The sequence below is a fragment of the Protopterus annectens genome, chromosome 14.part0, assembly GCF_019279795.1.
Source record: "Protopterus annectens isolate FY-2018-M chromosome 14.part0, PAN1.0, whole genome shotgun sequence".
In the NCBI taxonomy this organism is placed as follows: Eukaryota; Metazoa; Chordata; order Ceratodontiformes; family Protopteridae; genus Protopterus; species Protopterus annectens.
In genome coordinates this window covers 1,160,377,538-1,160,397,165 of record NC_056748.1, presented here as the reverse complement: position 1 = coordinate 1,160,397,165, position 19,628 = coordinate 1,160,377,538, and the positions used below count along the sequence as shown (strand labels likewise).

Below are 19,628 nucleotides of genomic sequence, written 5' to 3'. Positions count from 1 at the left end.
GCCAATGCTAAGCTACACTTTAAAATGACTATCATGCATGTGTTGTTCTGTCACACCCATGTTTATATAATGTCAGCACTAATCCCCCCAATAGCCATTGGCCACACTACTGTACAGAACACAGATAACATGGATCAAATCTTTGACATTTAATGCTGAGCTACATATTTCACAGGTATGACCCACTGCCCACATGTACGCACTGTATTGTCCATAGCATTAGTTAAGCAGAACATCTATGCATAAATAAGTACTGCTGCCACACATGAATGGTTCACATTATGTAGACTATTCTTCAATAACATCTACTACATGCCAGTAAATACATATGTGTCACATACCTTTCCTTTGTATGATTTGGTAATATTTATTTTTCTTTTTCTCTGTCTCTGTCTCTCTCTCTCTCTCTCTCTCTCTCTCTGTCAGTCTCTGCAATAGAGTGATTGGGTTTGTTGGCAGAGATGGCAGCCTGCTTTTGTAGGTATTTTCACATAAGCATGTGATGGCCTCTGCACCAATTAGTGGCCACCACTTGCTAACTGCATGCAGCCTGCTGTGTAGTAATTGCAGTAATCACTGTCATAGCAACCCAGAACTATAAATTGCTAACTCAGGTAGGCGTGGCCCTTTCAGCTTTTCAAGATGGAGATCATCCTTGTTTGCTGTGGACATCATTGTTTAAGACAGAAGGTTGGTATAGTTCTTATATCAGAAGCCAGGGGTGTAGCCAGAGATTTACATTTTGTACTCAGCCCTAATGTTGCTGCTTCCAGTACCCACTTGGCAATGTAGAAATGTACTCAACCCTCAAAATGCTACCCCAAGATACATGGAAAGATGTACTTTCTTTTCAACTTTTACAATTAACTGCCATACAAAGACAGTTACTGAGATGTATTCATTTGGCACCCGAATTGTTTGTGAACTGTTATACTGTGAATATTCATTTACTCAGTTCTAAACAGTTTGTGCTTTTTTAGTGCTGACATTAGCATAAGCTGCTCAGAAAAAATGGACATGTCAGTACTGTGAGTATGCTTACCTACATCCTTGGTAGACCCTGCACATACAGGTATATTCTACATTTGGGTAGGAATGCAGAAGTACAGAGAGCGTAAGTATTATTGTGTGGATTTTATCTTGCTGTACTTACAGCGTTGCTGTGTATCAAGGCAAGTAGTCTGTCTGCGTAACTCCCAACTGTGGACCTATCCACATGGTAGCCAGAGAATAGCCTATTTTTTGTCTGTGCACCACACATGTCTTTTCAGCAATAGAGCAATGTCATTGTTACAGTTGGTTGCTACCAGTACATGGCTACATCCATTTGTATTTCAGTGTTGTATTCCTACATACGGGTATGCTTCCGAAACTCCTTCTAAAACTATTTGCACAGTGTGTAACAGCAGAAAGGCTGATATGCCTCTGTGTTTCTGCCTCTGCCAGACCTCTCAAACACTCAGGTACATATTTGAACAGACTCAGGGAAAAGTAAAGAAAAAGTCAGTGACACCTTTAAAATGTTAGTGCCATTAAGTTGAAACATTGAGAGAATCAGAGCATATGAATTAATACACCTTTTCTGAAGTAAAAGAAGTGTCTAACTCTTAATTATTGTCATTATTCATTGAGTGTAATTCACCACCTTTCTGGCCAAAGTCAGTAGTTTTAGGAGGGATTCAGAGGGACAGAGCTAAAATTTGTGTCAAAATCAGGGACATCCCTGAAAATTGGGGACAGTTGGGAGGTATGGCCTCTGCCCTAAACAGATATGCCAGTGTTTGCCCTGCTGTGATACTGTGTGGGGTTGTAAAGTGATGGTGTAACATTATTTCCTGCTAGAATGGCTGCTTCTCTTATCACAGTCATGTAATGTAATCCCACAACAACTGTTGGTAAAGATCCACAGAACAAATTGCGTGGTATGGCATTCCTATTTTTCCTTTACATTCACCCATTCTGATGCATGATATATTTATTTCAGCACCAACTTGTATATCTACAGTGGCTTAGTGGTACTTCATGTTGTATAATGTGTACAAGGTCTGGGGTTTGAGACTGACAGAGGTGTTTTATTTTGCTCCTGTGCAGAACAAGAGCCTTCACATATAGAGTGACTAAGGCACTTTTAAGCAGTTGTAAGCGGGCTTGTGCGGGTTTGTGCGATGCTTAGCTAAGCGCAAACAAGCGCACACTCACGCAAACCTGCTAACTACTGCTTAATAGTGCTTACTCCTGCTAACCCCACGCTCATTTCTTTGAAAGAAAAGAAAAATGGGGAGATAGGAAAGTGTTGAAAAAGAGGCACAAAGAGGGAAAGACAGTATGGAAAGTAGCTCGGGATGTGCAGGACGGGTATAGGGAAGGTCCATAGCTGCCCATTTCTTTAACAGCAATAGCTCTGCATATGGAATAAATTTGGAGGTGGATATGAAACCTTCAACCCCTGAGAGAGAGGTGAGGACAACAAAGTATGTTGTAATGCCAATTAAATTACATTTTGTGTGTCCAGTGGACATGTGTGCAAAATGGGCAGCTAAGTATGGGGCGTATTTTTTTTTGGGGAGAAGACTGCCCTTTTTTTTTTCAGGTGAGAGTGGAATGTGGGGTAGGGGGAGTAGGTAGGTTGGGGAGGTAAACAGACAAGACAAACAAGATGCATACAGGGGCGGTATATGACAGATGTAGTGGGTGAACACCTTTGACGGGGAGGGATGTTTGGAAATCGCAAGCCCATGAGCCCACAGATGGAAACAGTGGGACTAAGGTCCCCACCCATGGGCAGTCACTACTGCACCTTCACAGCCCAGAGGGTGGCTGTGCTGGGGGCTGTGTAGGAGGGGCAGGCTGACCCGGGAATTGTGCCACTCGTACCTCAAGCTGGTGCAGAGGTTCTGCAACAGAACATTCAATCTCTCTACGCAACACAGCCCGGACTGTTCGAAGGGTGATAGGTGGCCCTCCTCCGCACACGCTTGCATGGGGGGGCGAGCCCCATCCCCTCCAGCTCTTCCACCTGAAAGTGGCACAAGGACAACGGAGGAGGAGGTCCCAGGCTGGGCACCGGACCTGCTGGTGCCAGGCGCCATGGCCAGCTGAGGTGGGACAGGTGGGTCCACTGGGATCAGCCTTCCCATACGAACTATGTTTTGGAGGGCTTAATAAAGATATGGGTTAGTAACAGTCAACAGCATTCCCAATTAGTTATAACAGCATGCAGAAGTATTCCCATTAACCCAACACACCAGATTTTCAACAGCTGAAAAGCAAGCATAACACATGCATATAAAGAACAATAGTGGACATTACAACAGCATGCAGGTTGAATTGATGGCAACAGGCCACCAATATTATGGTATTTTAACAGGGCACATGCATAGAAATAAATGCAAATATTTATAAACCAATAGGACATATGTCCAAACAAATGTTTTGAGATTAGACATACCGATTGAGGTGTGGAATTGCATTTTTTATGCACATACAGTAGGGTGGAAAAGGATAGCTCAGTTAACAACTTATATATCCTTCTAATTTTCACTACATTCCTATTAACTGCAGTTATGTGTCCTTACATGTATTATTACACTACCCAATGTCCTTATATTGTGCAACTGGATTTTGCTAGATCATTATATACACGAGCTGTATCTCACATACAAACTGTCCAAGATGCAGATGTTACTTCTACATATTTTGAGAGTTGCTCACACACACTACTGCTAAGATGGTACACTGACAGCTCTACTTTCATATAATTATCTAGATATGTTCAGGTGAAAGTATCAGTTATATGTTAACAGCTCTCTACATTTCTGGCAGCACACTGACATTTCCAGGGAACACAATACCAAGCTACTCATGTGCCAGATTAACCTGTACATGCTGGGCATGAACCAACAGTTGAGGGCAGTAAATATGCATAAAAGCTACTGGCACTCCCTTCATCCATGTTATATGGGCCTACCCAAGTGTGGGTTAACACTGCTTAATACAACAGTACTATTTGTAAAATGCAACAGTACAACAACATATCAAAGAAAATGACACATACGCACTCAAGGATTTATACATTCATTAAAGGATTATTACACTTTTATTTATTGGCTTAAAAGACTTTTTGAAGGCTCTCTCATTTATTTAGTACATGCAGAATAATTACTAACCTGCCTGATGACGCAGCCTTTGCAACCTATCTTCATGGGCTTGCTGATTCAAGCCCGGACACCTGCAGCTGTGAAGTAAATGCAGTGATATTGAGACACACCTATCCATAGTATAGACAAGCATAGCAATCATAACTACTTAATACAATGGCTACTTACTCAGTAGTGGGGCATTAGGCATCGCACGGGACTCCTGGATCCACTGGTCCAGTTGATCCTCCTTACATCGCTTTAGGTCAGAATAATGGTGCCTGACCTGCTCACCAGTCTGTGGAATGCCAGTGACACTGGTAAGATCATGAGCAAGACTGTTCCAGGCCTCCGTTTTATATTGGCTGCCCTGGTACTGGCCCCACAGGAGTCTTTCCTCATGATTGTGGACAAGGAGCAAAACCATTACTTTGGACTCCTCAAATCCCCCAGCTTTGCACTCGAAATCGAGTGCCTTCTCCAACACCGGCAATGCTGACTGCAGAAGGGAGCTACAACCAGTTATGGCACATATTCCTGCCTGTGGTGCTTAAATATGCCTCATTTCCCGCAATTATTGGTGACTGGCCAGTTTTGAAAAATCTCAGCTGTAGGCACACCTGCTTAGCTGATGTTGGCAATGTTTAATATTCCTTTGACAGATATGTGTCTGTTGAAAGTGCATGGTTATGAAATGCTGTCATGGCTTAGTGGTTATGTACTGTGACTATTGTGCACAGTATCTTGAGTTCGAGCCCTGTCACTGCTTTTTATTTTCCTACTGGCCAGACCTGAATGGTTAAGGTACAATAAAGGAGGTGTGGCCGTGTTTAGCCGACTTTGCTCAACTTTGCCCGACTTTGCCCAACGTTGCTCAACATTGCGCTGGTTAGCGTGGTGCGCAGCTACGAGCAAATACATTGTAGGTGCGCTGGTTGGCACGTTGCGCAGGTACGTGCAAAGATATTGTGCTTGTTGACGCTGTGCTCAGCTACAAGCAATTGGTTTTAAATATGCTAAATACTGCTAAAATGTGCTTAGCAGTGCTTTATATTGCTTAAGATAAGTTACTCATGCCTCAGAATGCATAACCATTTCACCTTCATATATATATATATAATTTGTTCACTACCACATATAACATTTGAATGCTTTTTACAAAACGTATACATGATAAATGTTAGGAAATATTTTTGTATACAGATTTCCAACAGAAAATGGAACGTGCAGTAGTGGGACTCGAACTAGGAATGCCTCCTCTTTGTGTGAAGGCTCTAACCACTACGCTATCGCTATTTTGCTTAATTTGCATATATTTTTGTTATTATCCTCTTCGGTGACTATGCTGCTAACTGTAGCTAAGCAATGGGCAAACCCGCACATATACGGGCAGCTATATCGGAAATAAAACAAAAAAAAATTTCTTTTAATTTGTAAATTTGTAAGAGGTTCAACATATGGGGGAGTGTAGTGACAATGTACACATGTGAGCAGACTCGCTCATGTAACTCAACATTTCTTGGTTTTTGTCAGTGCAGGGGCGTGGATTTTTGGACTGCTTGGCAGTCCAACACACCGCCTACACTCGTCCATGCTCCGTGTAAGCTTTAGAGTTGAGGCAGTGCGCCCTCATTAATATGCATGGTGCACTGCCGTCATACTCTTAGACTGGCGTTTCCATGTAAGACTAATCTAGTCTTACACGGAAGATTAGTGAATCCTGGGGTTAGTCTTTTTTTTTAATCCTGGCAGGGCCATGCCAGATAGTTGGTAGGTCATGGCTATGGGAGACTGTCAATGAAATGAGTGTTGTTCCTGAAGCTGTACTTTAAAATGTACACAACAGTGGCACTTAATCATTTCTGTAATATCTTTATTTCAGAGTTACAAGTACGATAACCAGAGTGAGTGAGCAGAGTATTACAGTGGCCTATCTGAAATCTATTAATTTTAGAGACCTGACTTTGGATGAAAAGTTAAGAATCAAGAAGACTGGAAGACCCACACTGAATATGGAGTCTCAAGGCACAAGTAGGTCAAGAACATACACAGCTTCAGCAGCTCAGTGTATGATAAACACACCTGGATCTGTGGTTGTGAGGAAACAAACAGCTTGTACTGCTTCCCATGTTTATTGTTCGGTGGAGAGGATGCCTGGACATCAAAGGGTATGAATGACATGAAGAGAATGGAAGAAAAGTCCAGAAAGCATGAATAGTCTGCTAAACATTTTGACAACCAAATGAGTCTAGCAGTGTTGGGAACTGTGGATATCAGGTCTCAGTTAAGTAGTGGATACAGTTTATCAGTGGAAAGCCACAACAAGAAAGTAGAAGAAAACCGTCATGTTCTATCACTTACAATAGACTGCATCAAGCTGTGTGCTGAAGAAGAAGTTGCTTTAAGAGGCAATGATGAGTCTGAAGAGTCACTGAGTGCAGGAATGTTCCAGAGACTGGTAAACTTCACCTGCAAGATTGCTCAGAAGTTGGCTGGACACATGAGAACTTCAACTGTTTTTAAAGGAACATCAAAAAACGTTCAAAATGAACTCCTGGATTGCATGCTAACAATACGCAGAAAAGAAAAAAAAAGGAGATTTGTACTGCAAAATTTGTAGCAGTAATTGCAGATGAAACCACTGATGTTGCTGGGCTGTGGCAAACTGCCATTGTGTTCCATTACATTGTCAATGGATAGGTGCTGGAACGTTTTTGGGGATACTTTATACCACCTGGACAGACAGTAAAGCATATTGCTGGTGTGGTAAGACAACAGTTGAAGGAAGTAGTGGGAGACCAGCATGAAAAGGTGATTGCTCAGAGTTATGATGGTGCATCTGTTATGAGTGGTGTTCAGCATGGGGTCCAGGCCATCCTAAGAGAGGAGTTTAAACATGCCTATTATGTACACTGCTATGCCCACCAACTTAATCTGGTAATGCAAAGAGCCACACTACAGAATACTGAAGCAAGGACATTTCTTTTAACACTTGGTAGAATTCTAGTCTTTCTCTCTCGTTCAGTTCAAAGACAAGCTGCTTTGGATAGTATAGCATCACGACGCATGCCAAAAGTGTCAGAAACACGGTGGAATTTTAACATCTGTACTGTAAATGCAGTGTATGAAAACTTGGAGTCGCTATCTGAGTGTTTTCATTATTTGTACAAGTGTCCTACATCTGCTACAGCAGCTGTACAGAAGGCAAATGGGCTACTGCGACAGTTGAAGATGATGAATTTAAATTTTGGCTTGCCATTTTCCATCGTATAATGCCCCATGTTGACATTCTTTACAGGCAACGTCAGTGTCGTACCACAGAACCAACCACTGTTGAAAAGATGTGCATACATTTTTGAATGAAACTGACTGTGTCAGATCAGGTATCAACGCACTGCAGAACAATATCTACAGACAGAGAGCATCCTGTCAAGACGTAGATGACGACCATCAAGCTTCCCGACCACTCCATGAGACATTGTCGATTGCTGCAAAGGAAGTGTGTAGATATAAAGTTCTAAGCAACATCACGATTTCAACAAACTGGCCATCTTCAAGCTTCTCAAGTACTAATGCCTGAAAAGTTTTCAATATATATGAGAGACTTTACAGAAAATCTATTCACAGCAACAATAGACAACTATCCATTCCTATTGAGGGGACAACTTAGACCAGAACTTGGAGTTGTGTATCACCGTGAAGACTTTGCAGCAAGTGGCAGTGCAGTCCAGATGTTAAAATTCTTGGTGGACAACTCATTAACCAGTGCGTTTTCAGAAATTTACAATTTGATGTTGATTATAGCCATCACATCAATGTCAACTGCTGAGGCAGAAAGGTGTTTCTCAACACTGAAAAGAATTAAAACATTTCTTCGTAGTACAATGGGCCAAGAATGAATGAATGCATTGGCTATGATTTCCATAGGTAAGGAGTTAACACAGACTATAACTAACTTCAACCAAAGAGTTATTGCTTTGTTTGCACAAAATAAAGACAAACGACTAGACTATCTAAAAGTAGCAAACCTGAAAAATACCCAGAGGAACACAATACACGCTCTTATTTCGTACTATACTACAAGCACTTATTTGGAACCAGGTGGGGTCACATGAATAGTGTTTGCTTGGGAAACTTTAAACTGTCCCTTTTGAGTTTCCATGAAAAGGGGGGGGGGATCCAGTATGACCTGTTGTGTTCCAGATCACAGCTTCTCTTTGGGTGCAGAAACAACAGAGTAGGAAGTACTGTTTGCAGCATACTGCAAGGGTAAGTCTTCAAACCAACCTGTACATACATGTAATAATGTGCGCTGTATTGAGTACTCAGCATGCGCCATGGTGACTGAGCATTTATTTCATGTAAATTGGTAAGCATGGCCAGCACTGATCCCACTGTACTATAGCCCCACCCCTTTCTAGTTGACCACACCCCTTCACATTGGTCCCACCCATTCCAGCAGCCCCCCTTTGATTTGAAGTCACCAGCCGCCAATGGCTTTGTCCCAGCGGAATGGAAAACAGTCATCCCTTTGCACAAAGGAGGTGCATCTGCAGACCCCGAGAACTATAGATCCATTAGCCTGACCAGCTTTCTCTGCAAGGCCATGGACTAAACCATCATGGACCTTATTAACAAAGATATATGAAGTCTCCAAATCCTCGACCCCAACTAATTTGGGTTTGTCAAGGGGAGATCATGCATGTTAAACTTGGTGGACTTCTTCGAGACAGTCACTAAAGTCCTAGACGAGGGCAAATCTGTGCATACGGCCTACCTAGACTTAGGCAAGATCTTTAACACAATCCCCCACTAAGGCATCATCGATAAACTCACCCAACTGGGTATCAACCCATGCACAAACTATACTCCACCTCCTCCAGCAGACCCGTAACCAGTGATGTTTGAAAGGAATCAGTTCTGGGACCCCTACTGTTTGGAATTTACTTCTACAAAGTACACGGTAAAACTAAAGGACTGTGGCTGACAAAGTCTGCTGATAACTGCAAACTGGAAGTGATCACTGAAACCCCTAGTGATATCAACATCCTGCAAGAAGGTCTTACGCAGACTAATGACTGATGGCAAAGTCATGGTCTTAAACTTAATGCAAAAAAAAAAGCATTATCATTCCCTTTGGCAAGGGTGATATTCCTGCAAACTACCACGTCAATAGCAATACCTAAGCACACAGTCAGTGGTGAGAGATCTGGGTACACAGGTTGACAGCAACATTAACTGCGATCACCATGTCTCCACGGTGGTAAGAAGGGCATTTTATATTGCTCATCTCATAAGTAAGGGCACTGCCTCCAAAAAAAAAGAAGTTATAACCCCCCTGTACTCTTCCCTCATCAGGCCAATAATAGAGTACAGTGCTCCCTTTGGTATGTTCATTTCCAAACACCTGCAGCAATTGGAGAGACCAGAAAGGGTCCTTACAAAGAAAATTCAGGGTCTTCAAGATTTGTCTTATGCAGACAGACTGAAATCATTGTCACTTTACTCTGTGTCAATAGACAGCTCAGTGGCGACCTATGCCTTGCATACAGAGCAATCTCTGATTCAGCTTTGATGGAAATTCTGCACATTCGCAAGTCAAATGGCACACAGGTCACTAGCTCAAAGGATCTTAACCTGGTATGTGACATCAACAGAACTTGCTGGAGAGACAGATTTGGCTCAAAGAGGTTGCCCCACCTTTGGAACAAGCTTCCTATTCATGTTAAACAAAGCCCCTTGCTGGCCCTATTTAAGCATAATTTGGATGATTTGATGGGCAACTGGAAATTCATTCTGGGGGTTCCACCTGTGTCCGTCTTGGACAGGGGCAATAGGGGCTGATTTTAGTGTCTGCTTGAACCAGACATACTTGGGCACATGGGCTGAACCTGGCTAGGCTTGTAAGGGCCCTGGGGCCGTTAGCCTAGTAACCTTCTATGATCTTATGATCCTATGAAATGGTCTGGCAGTTAAGAATGAATGTTAGTAAGCCACCTTGCTTGAATTATATAATTTCTATGCTAAGTGTTTTACAGATGGAAGGTTTAACTCATTATTAATTATGGAATGAAATGTTCTGAGCATGTTCTTTAATTTTGAACTATAGTTTATGTGTATAGTTTTTTATACATGTAAGGTATGGACTACTTACAATATTATTGCCCTGTAGCATTGTTTTAGGTTCATAAGTATTTACTAGGCTAACGACCACAAGGGTCTTTTTAAACCAAGCCACGAATCCCAAATCTCTGACAAGTTCTGGTACCCTTGATAATTGTAAGCAGAGGCTTGGGAGGTGTTTGATTAATTAATTATTCATGACTTAGTTGCTGATTAGTTAAGGGATGTTTTAAAGACTTACTAAGACACTCTGATGAAGGTCTTGAATTGGGAACAAAAGCTCATAGTGTTTTGAAATAAATAGTAGTTGTGGCAGTACGACCGAAGGCCACTTGCATTTTTTTTCTTTTTCTTTTGTTGTTACTTTATTACTTGTCCAGATTTGGGATTTAGCTGTATTTTTCCAAGAAAAACAAAAAATGGTGTCCCTGATCATATTCTATGACTTATGAGAGATACAGGAATGTAGATGTAGCATCTTTATTTAATGCAAAACAACCAGTTCCTACAACAAGGTGCTAACAGCACTTAACACAAAACAGCTGTACTTATTCAGGAACTGGAGTGCAGACTTTCAGAGTCCCACAACACTGATGCTAGAAAAATCTTTGGCAGAATCTAGTAGAGAAGCAGGCTGCACTTGTACTGTTTTCGAGACTACAGGACTTAGGTGTAATAAAGTTCTTCCCTTACCCTCAAGGTTGCATGTCATTAGAATCTGTTTATATAGAATAGCAGGGATGCAAACTTCAGAGGGCTCACATCCTACAAAATGTTTTTATATTGTTTAAGTCAATTAATTGAGCTGGTGACTTAATGACTGTAATGTTTTGTGTCACAATTTTATTTTCTTTGACTAGAACATTAATCCTTCAAGATCTACCTATAAAGCAAGTGTGTGCTGGTGGTGTTGTGGAATAATGCCCTGACTACAGTCCAAGTAACCCAAGTTCAGTTAGTGGCTCCAGTACTTGACAACAAGGCACATTGTGTGAGTCTGCCTATGCTGCAATTAAGGGAACATGCTGGGAAGTGCTTTATTAAAGTTCTGGCAAAGTCCTGGGCTCAAAAGAAACTTAGGTCTGGTGAAGGGTGGAGGGTTGGTAAAGAGCCAAGCAGGCATGGCCACTGTATGAGCTTAGGGGGAAGCATGTCCTAAGGCCATTTCCTCACTGCTTGCCCAGTCTGACATATATGTCATCATGCTGTGGGGGGAGGGGGAGATATTCATAGAAAAAGTCTTCTAACTTCTTAGGGTGAAGGTAAAATTCCCAGTATCATGACACTTGCCTTTAGGAGCCAAGCTTGTAAGGGGTGCTCTCAACCTGGTGGAAAAATGAGTCAAATGAGCATTAGGCTTGGGGGTAAGAAGAGGTACATGGCAGAAAGAAAGAGGAAAAAAAATATCCATGAAACATTAAATGCCTATCTGTCTTGTACTAACTCCTGGCACACCTACTACACCCTGATATATCTATGCAGATATCCATTCCCTGTAATACAAATAACATGTTAACTCTACATCTAGACAAAGCAAAGACAGTGAATCTTTACTTCAAATATAACGGCTTGCAGTGTTTTATGAGTGTTGAATAACTATGTCTGCAGTCACAAATGAAAGTTACTGAACTGGACTGCATGTTTCCCTTTAAAATATCATTACATTCAGTGGCACTTATTCACTAAATTTAACAAATAAATTCATTTAGATAAACAGAAGAAAAATACTGCACCCCTGTCATAACACTTTTTCTACAGCACAACTGGGCTTTTTTTTGGGCCCAAAGTTTTCAAATAGGTGTTACTTTAATCAATCAAACCAATAAAGAAGCCAGTCAATGAAAGTCTTTTTTTAACTACCACAGACCTTTCTTTATTAACCCCAGCAATACAAGGGATGAATGCGTGCCTGAAACACATTTCACATAAATCCAGCAGAAGGGGTTTCACAGCTACAGCAGAGTTCTGCACTCTACTGCTAAGGGCACTGTGATGGAAAAAAATCAGATCATTCCATAAAATGCATTTTACCCCAGTTTAGGACCTTTGTCCCTCATGGACAGATGCAACATATAAATGTTCTGTTCAACTCTGGGTTATTGCCATGAACAGGTCATGCTGGAGAGAGAGATACATCTGCCAGACACTGCCACCTCTCTGCAACAAGCTTCCAATTCACTTGAAACAGAGCCCTCCGTGACCCTCTTCAAACACAACCTAGATCAATGGGACTGGTGACAGCAAATTCAGTCCTGGGGTGATTCCCATGTCCCTCCTGGACAGAGAAAGTCAGTATTAATGATCATATACCCTTACCTCTGCGAACTTCACTCACCTAACTACCAACAATTGGGGCAACTCGGGAAAAATATGGCTAGGCTTGTAAGGGCTCTAGGGTCTTTAGCCTAATAACCTTCTATGAACCCATTTGTACTTAAAATGCAAGGGCTAAAAGCTTCATGGCTTATTAATATGGCTAAGCTTCTAAACATCAATAGCCTAGCAAGTGCTCATTGACCTAAATGTTAGTCACACAATATCTATGTCAGACCCATAATATACACACCAAAGAAACAGTTTATGGTGCAAGTAGCTCATAAAAATGAGAGGTAAAGCAGACCCAGAAATTAGCAACAAATAATGCTATAATGAAAAGTAGCTGGTTTACAAAAAAGCCCACTTCCTATAATATAATAAATGAATGCCCACTGTCTTGTTGGAATACATACCTGCCAACATTTCTTGCAAGGGCTTCCTGTATGCTTCCTATGTCCTTCTTTAGCTTCTCAATCTTCTCTGTTGTTTGGAGAAGCTGGATATTCAGAGCTCTTGTACTATCTTTAGTGGCCTGGCATGTCTCTTTCCTGTTGTTCTCTGATGCACAGGTTTGTGAAGATTGAGGGGCATGACTGTTCCACCCAGCTGAGAGTTTCTCATTCAGGAAGTCAAAGACTGTTGAATGCCTGCTTTCTGTGTGTGCACTGCTGCTGGCTTTGTTCTTTAGTTTGTGTTTTTTACACTTCTGCTGCTGTAGCTCCCCCTGTGTCTTCTGCAGAAGTTTGGCACACTGGTCCAAAGATTTGCCTCTGGGTAAGATTATTGCTAGAACTGGCTCTACCTGTCCCTCTGCATTTCTGCCTAAACCTAGCAAAACAAAAAGAGAGAGAGAATTTTGAACAGCAACTGTAGCTTACAAATACGACTATTTATTTATTTATTTTGTTTACTGGGCTAGGGCACTGATCAGAAATCAGGCTCAACCCAACTGGAAACAACACAACAAACACAAAATACAACAGCACAAATGTACAGCAAATAAAAACAGTCTTGAGTACTATAGGGGGACAACAGTAAATTAGATATACAAATAAATAGTCTGAATACAAAAAGATGTGATGTTATATCTCTAATAAAATAGGATACATAAAGAAATTAACCATTTTCATGGGCTGCCTTGTACAGTATGTACAAGTCATTTAACAACCAGAGGTCAAAACAGTGCCAAAAATAACATTAAGTGACCTAGAAGAAAATCTGGAAGATTTTGTTTAAAATCCAAAAGGTTTGTTTAACAGTATTTTAAAAGATTAGGAAATTTAGGAAGCACCAGATTTTTGTAAGAAAGCTGTGGTGGCTGTGTTCCTCAGAGATGTCAAACATCCTACTTCATAACTTATGATTATAAAGTGCTTATGTCTACACTAGCTAAAAGAATTGCTGATGTGTTGACAAAATTGACAGAGCGATGTGATTTTGTGGAGTGGATGCAAACATTTGACAACTGTTAACAGCAATGATGATCCAGAGAAAAACAGAATGTAAGAAAATGTCGCTATTATTGGTAGGTCTTGATTTAGAGAAAGCATTCTATAGAGTCAACAGGGATTTTATGAGTTAAGGCTCATATACATAAAATAAGCAGAAGGTTATAAATCAAAGTGGAAGGGGATGATGATGACAATGAAACTGAAAAAATAATAACTATACAGAACATTAAATTCAAAATGTAGCAGAACGTTTTCTAAAACCTAAGCCAACAAAGGAATGGAGAAAGGAGATATGACCATGGACGACTGCAAGTAAGGGTGCAGAAAATGGGCAAGACGGAGCTAGAATTTACTGGAGAAAATTAGCCATGGAACCAAGGTACTGAGACAAGGTATTGAGAGCAAATAACTTGGGAGGGAAAGTTAAGTGAATAGAATGAGACCAAGAAGTTGGGACTGCATTTTAGAGACTGCCTTCCATATTAGGAACCGATAACATATTTCAGGCAAACAGTAAGGGATGGGGAGTGCTAAATGAAAGATGTGAATGACCAGCCATGGTAGAGTTTTTAGCAGAGTCTGCAATAGAACCAGTTGTTAAAAGAGGTAAAATTAGCATGGTGTGTAAGATATTGCACAATAAATATAAGAATCAATCAGGGGAGATTAGAAAGGAATATGAAATACAGAAAGAAAATTTACCAAGGAACAAGGGGAAGACATCCGTACAGTTTCAAAGTGTGTAACAAAAGTACAGAAGGCTTAGGATATTTGCTTGATTGTATTTACAAAAATATTTCAGACTCAAAGAAGACTTCAGAGAATTTTTTCCACTGGACAATAGCAAACGGAGAATTTTGAAAGCAAAAGGTAAATGGAAACATGTATTTTGGGAATGTAAAGATTTGTACATTTTCAGAAGTGTTATGTAAGCAACATTTGTAATTAAGGAAATGATTCTTTTGAGCTGGAACACAGGCTCTGAATTGCCTAGACATAGGTTAATCAGTTTAATGCTACTGGATTCCAAAAAAGGCAATTACTAGAAAATGGAAATCAAAAACTAAATCAACTACAACTAAACTGCTGCATATTGTAAAGGAACTAAAGTAACTGGATGTGGGATCGTTACAAAAAGTAAAGAGCAAATTACATAAAGTAAATGAAATCTGTGACAACAATGCATGCAGAATAATGCTCTGAAGGAGGAATGAGGTTAAAGGGAAGGAAGGAATTGAACGTATGCAATACTGGAGTGAATAACTGCTAAAACGAAAATATATATTGCATAAAAAATGTTACTAAGGTTTATTTTCTTTTATATTAATTTATGTGTATCTGTATCACTGTTTTAATTATGATCTAAAGATGCTTATAAAAATAAAAAAAAAATAGAAATTATGTTCGGTTTCAGACATAATAGAGGCCAAAAAAGTAAAATAAATTGGTACAGCTCTGGCAAACATTGCAGAAGTATAAAACTAAGCAGTACATGTGATGTGCTGCTTATGCTTTGACATAGGCAATGGCAAGGTGCATAACAACCTATTATGAACCATTGACAGCTGTTAAGGTTGAGTCTCGAGTTGCAGGGCTGACAGAAGCAACCACAGAACAGCAGTGGAAGCATTTTAACATCTTTAAAAGCTTAAGACACTTCTCCCTGTCACAAACAAACAACCAAGCAAACCAAAAGGACACGACTAATAGCTTCAACCCAGTAACACCTACCATCAGTCAGTTATAATTAGGCGTCACATTCCTGGCTGTTGGCAAGTTGGACAGCAAATGCCTAGACCCAAGAGTCAAGAGGAGGTTTAAATATGAAAAAATATATATTTTCAGCTGAAAAACAGAAGCAGCTTTTTGTATTAAACTTTCAAATGAAGTAATTTTCTCACATTTCATGTGTTTAACCATGGCATAATGCTAGCATGATTGTGAATTATGACTCAGAATACAGTACTGACATTTTAACACAGTATAGGAAAACAATGCAATACATAGGATCACAGGAAACACATGGCAACTAGCTTTTTCACAATTTACTCCTCGCCAATAGACATCCTTAGACAGTACCTTCTTTTTTGAGGAGGGCTAGTCCAGTGAAGTCATGGGTGAATTTGTGAATATCCATCCAGTCATTCAGCACTATCTGAAGTAAGACAATGTATCCACATTGCTTAATTTGCATCAGGAGTATTTCCAAAGGTGAGGAAGGCACTGTGTAATCAAACTGTCTCTCCACTGTTTTATTTATCTGCTGGTGAAGATTTAGATCCCTGGTTCTGGTACTCATGCATTTGATTTGTGAAGCTAAAAGAGATCCAAGAGCAATGGGTCACTAACGTCATGGAAGGCCAGGCAAAGCAAATATCTCCCCTCAACAGTCTATAAGATATTGAATAAAATAGAGTGCACTTCTAGTCTTTTCTGGTAACTTTTAGTTATGTACTCACCATAACTTTAGATGTTTGGGATCCATCTCGCCTACATTCTGTACTGATGGGCTCGGAGCCGATTCCCTCAGCTCCGACTCGGCACGCTATGCTATAGAGCGAAGCCTCTTATTGGCTGAGCTATTCTCTATCCCAGGATGCACCACCACTAATCCCCCAGATCTTGTTTGTTCGCATTCATGCACACACACATAACTTGTTTATATAACATTGCCAGATGTTTCAAGATGAAACAATAGAATTCGGACCGTCCGATCTCTTCTGATCTCCAAGGAAGGGGGAAGGAGGGTGGGTTATTAGGAATGTGAGATGGATCCCAAACATCTAAAGTTATGGTGAGTACATAACTAAAAGATGTTATGTGATCCTATCTCGCCTACATTCTGTACTGATGGGACAGCGTCCCTAGCACCTAAATCCTGGGTGGCTCACTGGAAAACACTCCTGAGCACTGTGGAACCAAATGAAGCTCGCCCCCGAGATGTCACATCCAATTTGTAGTGGGAAATGAAAGTGTATGGGGAAGACCACGTAGCCGCAGCACAAATGTCACTAATGGCAAGCTTAGAATGGAATGCTATTGAAGTAGCCATAGCTCTTGTAGAGTGAGCTTTGACAGAGGTCGTAAGCTCTTTATTAGAAGAGGAATAAACTTGACTAATACAGTCCCTGATCCATTTGGCAATAGTGACCTTTGTGATGGCTTTGCCCAATTTATTATCCGAAAAAGACACAAACAATTGATCTGTTTTCCTTGTTTGTTTGGTCCTATCTAAATAAAAACGCAATTGCCTGTGGACATCCAATGTGTGAAATATGTATTCCGCTTTGTCTGAGTACTTTGGAAAGAAAACTGGAAGTTCTAATGACTGTTGTAGGCAAAAACTGGAACAAACTTTAGGGACAAAGGATGGATTATGCCTAAGAGATACTCTATCTTTGTGAAAAACCAGGTAAGGAGGTTTTACAGATAAAGCTTGAAGCTCTGAAACCCTTCTGGCAGAAGTAATCGCGACCAGAAAGGCAATTTTCCACGATAGAAATTTCAAATCACATGTTGCTGCCGGTTCGAAGGGGGAGGAAGTTAAGGCACGTAACACCACATCGAGATCCCATGGAGGAGCAGGATGAGAAATCGGAGGTCGTAAAAGCGCAGCACCTTTCATGAAGGTCTTACACAATCTGTTGCTCATTAAAGGTGGGTTTATAGATTCATGAAAATTGGAAATAGCTGCCAATTGGACCTTGATGGTAGAGACTGAAGAACCTTGATTGAATAGGGAGGTTAGAAATTTTAGGACGTCCGATACAGGAATAGTGATGGGATCCAGACCCCAGAGTTGAGCCCAAATAGCAAATCTCTTCCATTTGCTAGTATACAATTTCTTAGTGGCAGACTTGTGGGCCGAAGATAAGATATGTATGACTTCCGGGTCTAAGGTATGATTCCTGACTATCGTCGGAAGAGGAGGAGCCAAGCTGTTAACTTCAAGGTGTGGAGGGACTGGTGGAGTAGTCCCGACTGATGAATTAATAGGTCTGGGATCTGATCCAGGAACCATGGACCGTCCAAGTGCATACTTCCGAAGATAGGGGAACCATACCTGACGAGGCCAGTAAGGAGCAATTAAGATCATTTTGCTCCCCAAGTGAGATGCCTTTTGGATCACTCTGGGAAGGAGGGGAACTGGGGGGAAGGCGTATAGCAAGCCGGTGGGCCAAGGATGGGCTAGTGCGTCCATAGGGCTCTCCCCCGGAGCCGGAGTGAGGGAGAAGAACTTTATGCACTTCGCGTTCAGCGGGGTTGCGAAAAGGTCGCAACAAGGAATTCCCCATTTGCTGAAAATCTGAGTTACCACTGTATTGTTCAGAGACCACTCGTGAGGAGAGAGGATGGTTCTGCTCAGTCTGTCGGCTATCACATTGGACTTGCCTGGGATATGAGTCGCCACTAGAAAACGTTTGGTTGTCACTGCCCATTCCCAAACTCTCATGGCCTCTCTGCAAAGGGGGTAGGATCTGGTCCCTCCCTGCTTGTTCAGGTACCAGACTACTGACATGTTGTCGGAGTGAACAGCAATTACGCCCTGAGGAAGGTAATCGTGAAGGGCTTGTAGGGACAGAAGCACCGCCCTCATTTCTAAAATGTTGATATGAAGGAGGCTCTCTTCCGAATGCCATTTGCCTTGGACTGACCTGCCCAGGGAATGCCCCCCCCCCACCCCATCTGGGAGGCGTCCGTAGTCAAAGTGGCCACAGGAGGAGGTGTAACAAAGGGTCGTCCCTGATCCAGATTGGAGGGCACCAGCCACCAGCGAAGGTCCCGTTTGCAGGTTTCCGTGATCCGTATGAGGTGACTGAGAGGGAGATCTTGAAAGGACCACTGTGTTGAAAGAAGCCACTGGAGAATTCTCATATGCAACCTTGCTAGGGGAACTAGAAGAACAGTGGCGGCCATCGATCCCAATAGCTGCAGGACCATTCTGGCTGGGGCTTTGGATCTGAGAAGGAAGGCTCGGACTTGAGTCTGTATGGTTTGTATCCTTTCTGTAGGAAGATAGACCCGCATTCGGTTTGAGTCTATCTCTACTCCGATGAATCTTATGCGTTGAGATGGCAGCAACACAGACTTTGGCCAATTGAAGGTGATTCCAAGGGAACTGCCCAGTGATATTGTGGCTTGTAGGTTCTGCAACAGTAGATGCCTGGAGGTGGCAGTTAGGAGCCAGTCGTCTAGATACGGAAACACCTGGAATCCTAGACTCCTCAGGTGAGCAGTCACGACCGCCAAACATTTGGTGAACACCCTGGGGGCTGTGGTGAGACCAAAGGGCAGCGCGCAAAACTGAAAATGACTGTCTCCTAGGCTGAAGCGCAGATGTCTCCTGGACGCCTGATCTACCATGATGTGATAATAAGCGTCCTTGAGATCTATGGAGCACATCCAAACACCTTTCTCCAGCAGTGGGAGAATGGATTGTAGGGTGACCATTCGGAACTTGGACTTTTTGACTGAACGATTTAGAATGCTGAGATCCAAAATGGGCCTCAAGTCCCCGGTCTTTTTTGGCACCAAAAAGAATCTTGAGTAAGTCCCTAATCCGATCTGGTCTGCGGTGACCGGTTGGATGACTCCTTTTTGA

The 19,628-nt window shown here is 41.6% G+C and overlaps 1 protein-coding gene across 3 annotated transcripts in view; it reads right to left on the bottom strand.

Annotated features, from left to right (window-relative positions):
• Positions 1-19,628, bottom strand: part of ZGPAT (zinc finger CCCH-type and G-patch domain containing) — a 1,297,382-nt gene that overhangs the window by 478,505 nt on the left and 799,249 nt on the right. For all 3 annotated transcript variants that reach the window (XM_044056972.1, XM_044056973.1, XM_044056974.1), the window contains exon 6: positions 12,989-13,403. In XM_044056972.1, coding sequence (XP_043912907.1) covers positions 12,989-13,403 — 415 coding nt within the window. The remainder of the gene's footprint in view (positions 1-12,988; positions 13,404-19,628) is intronic.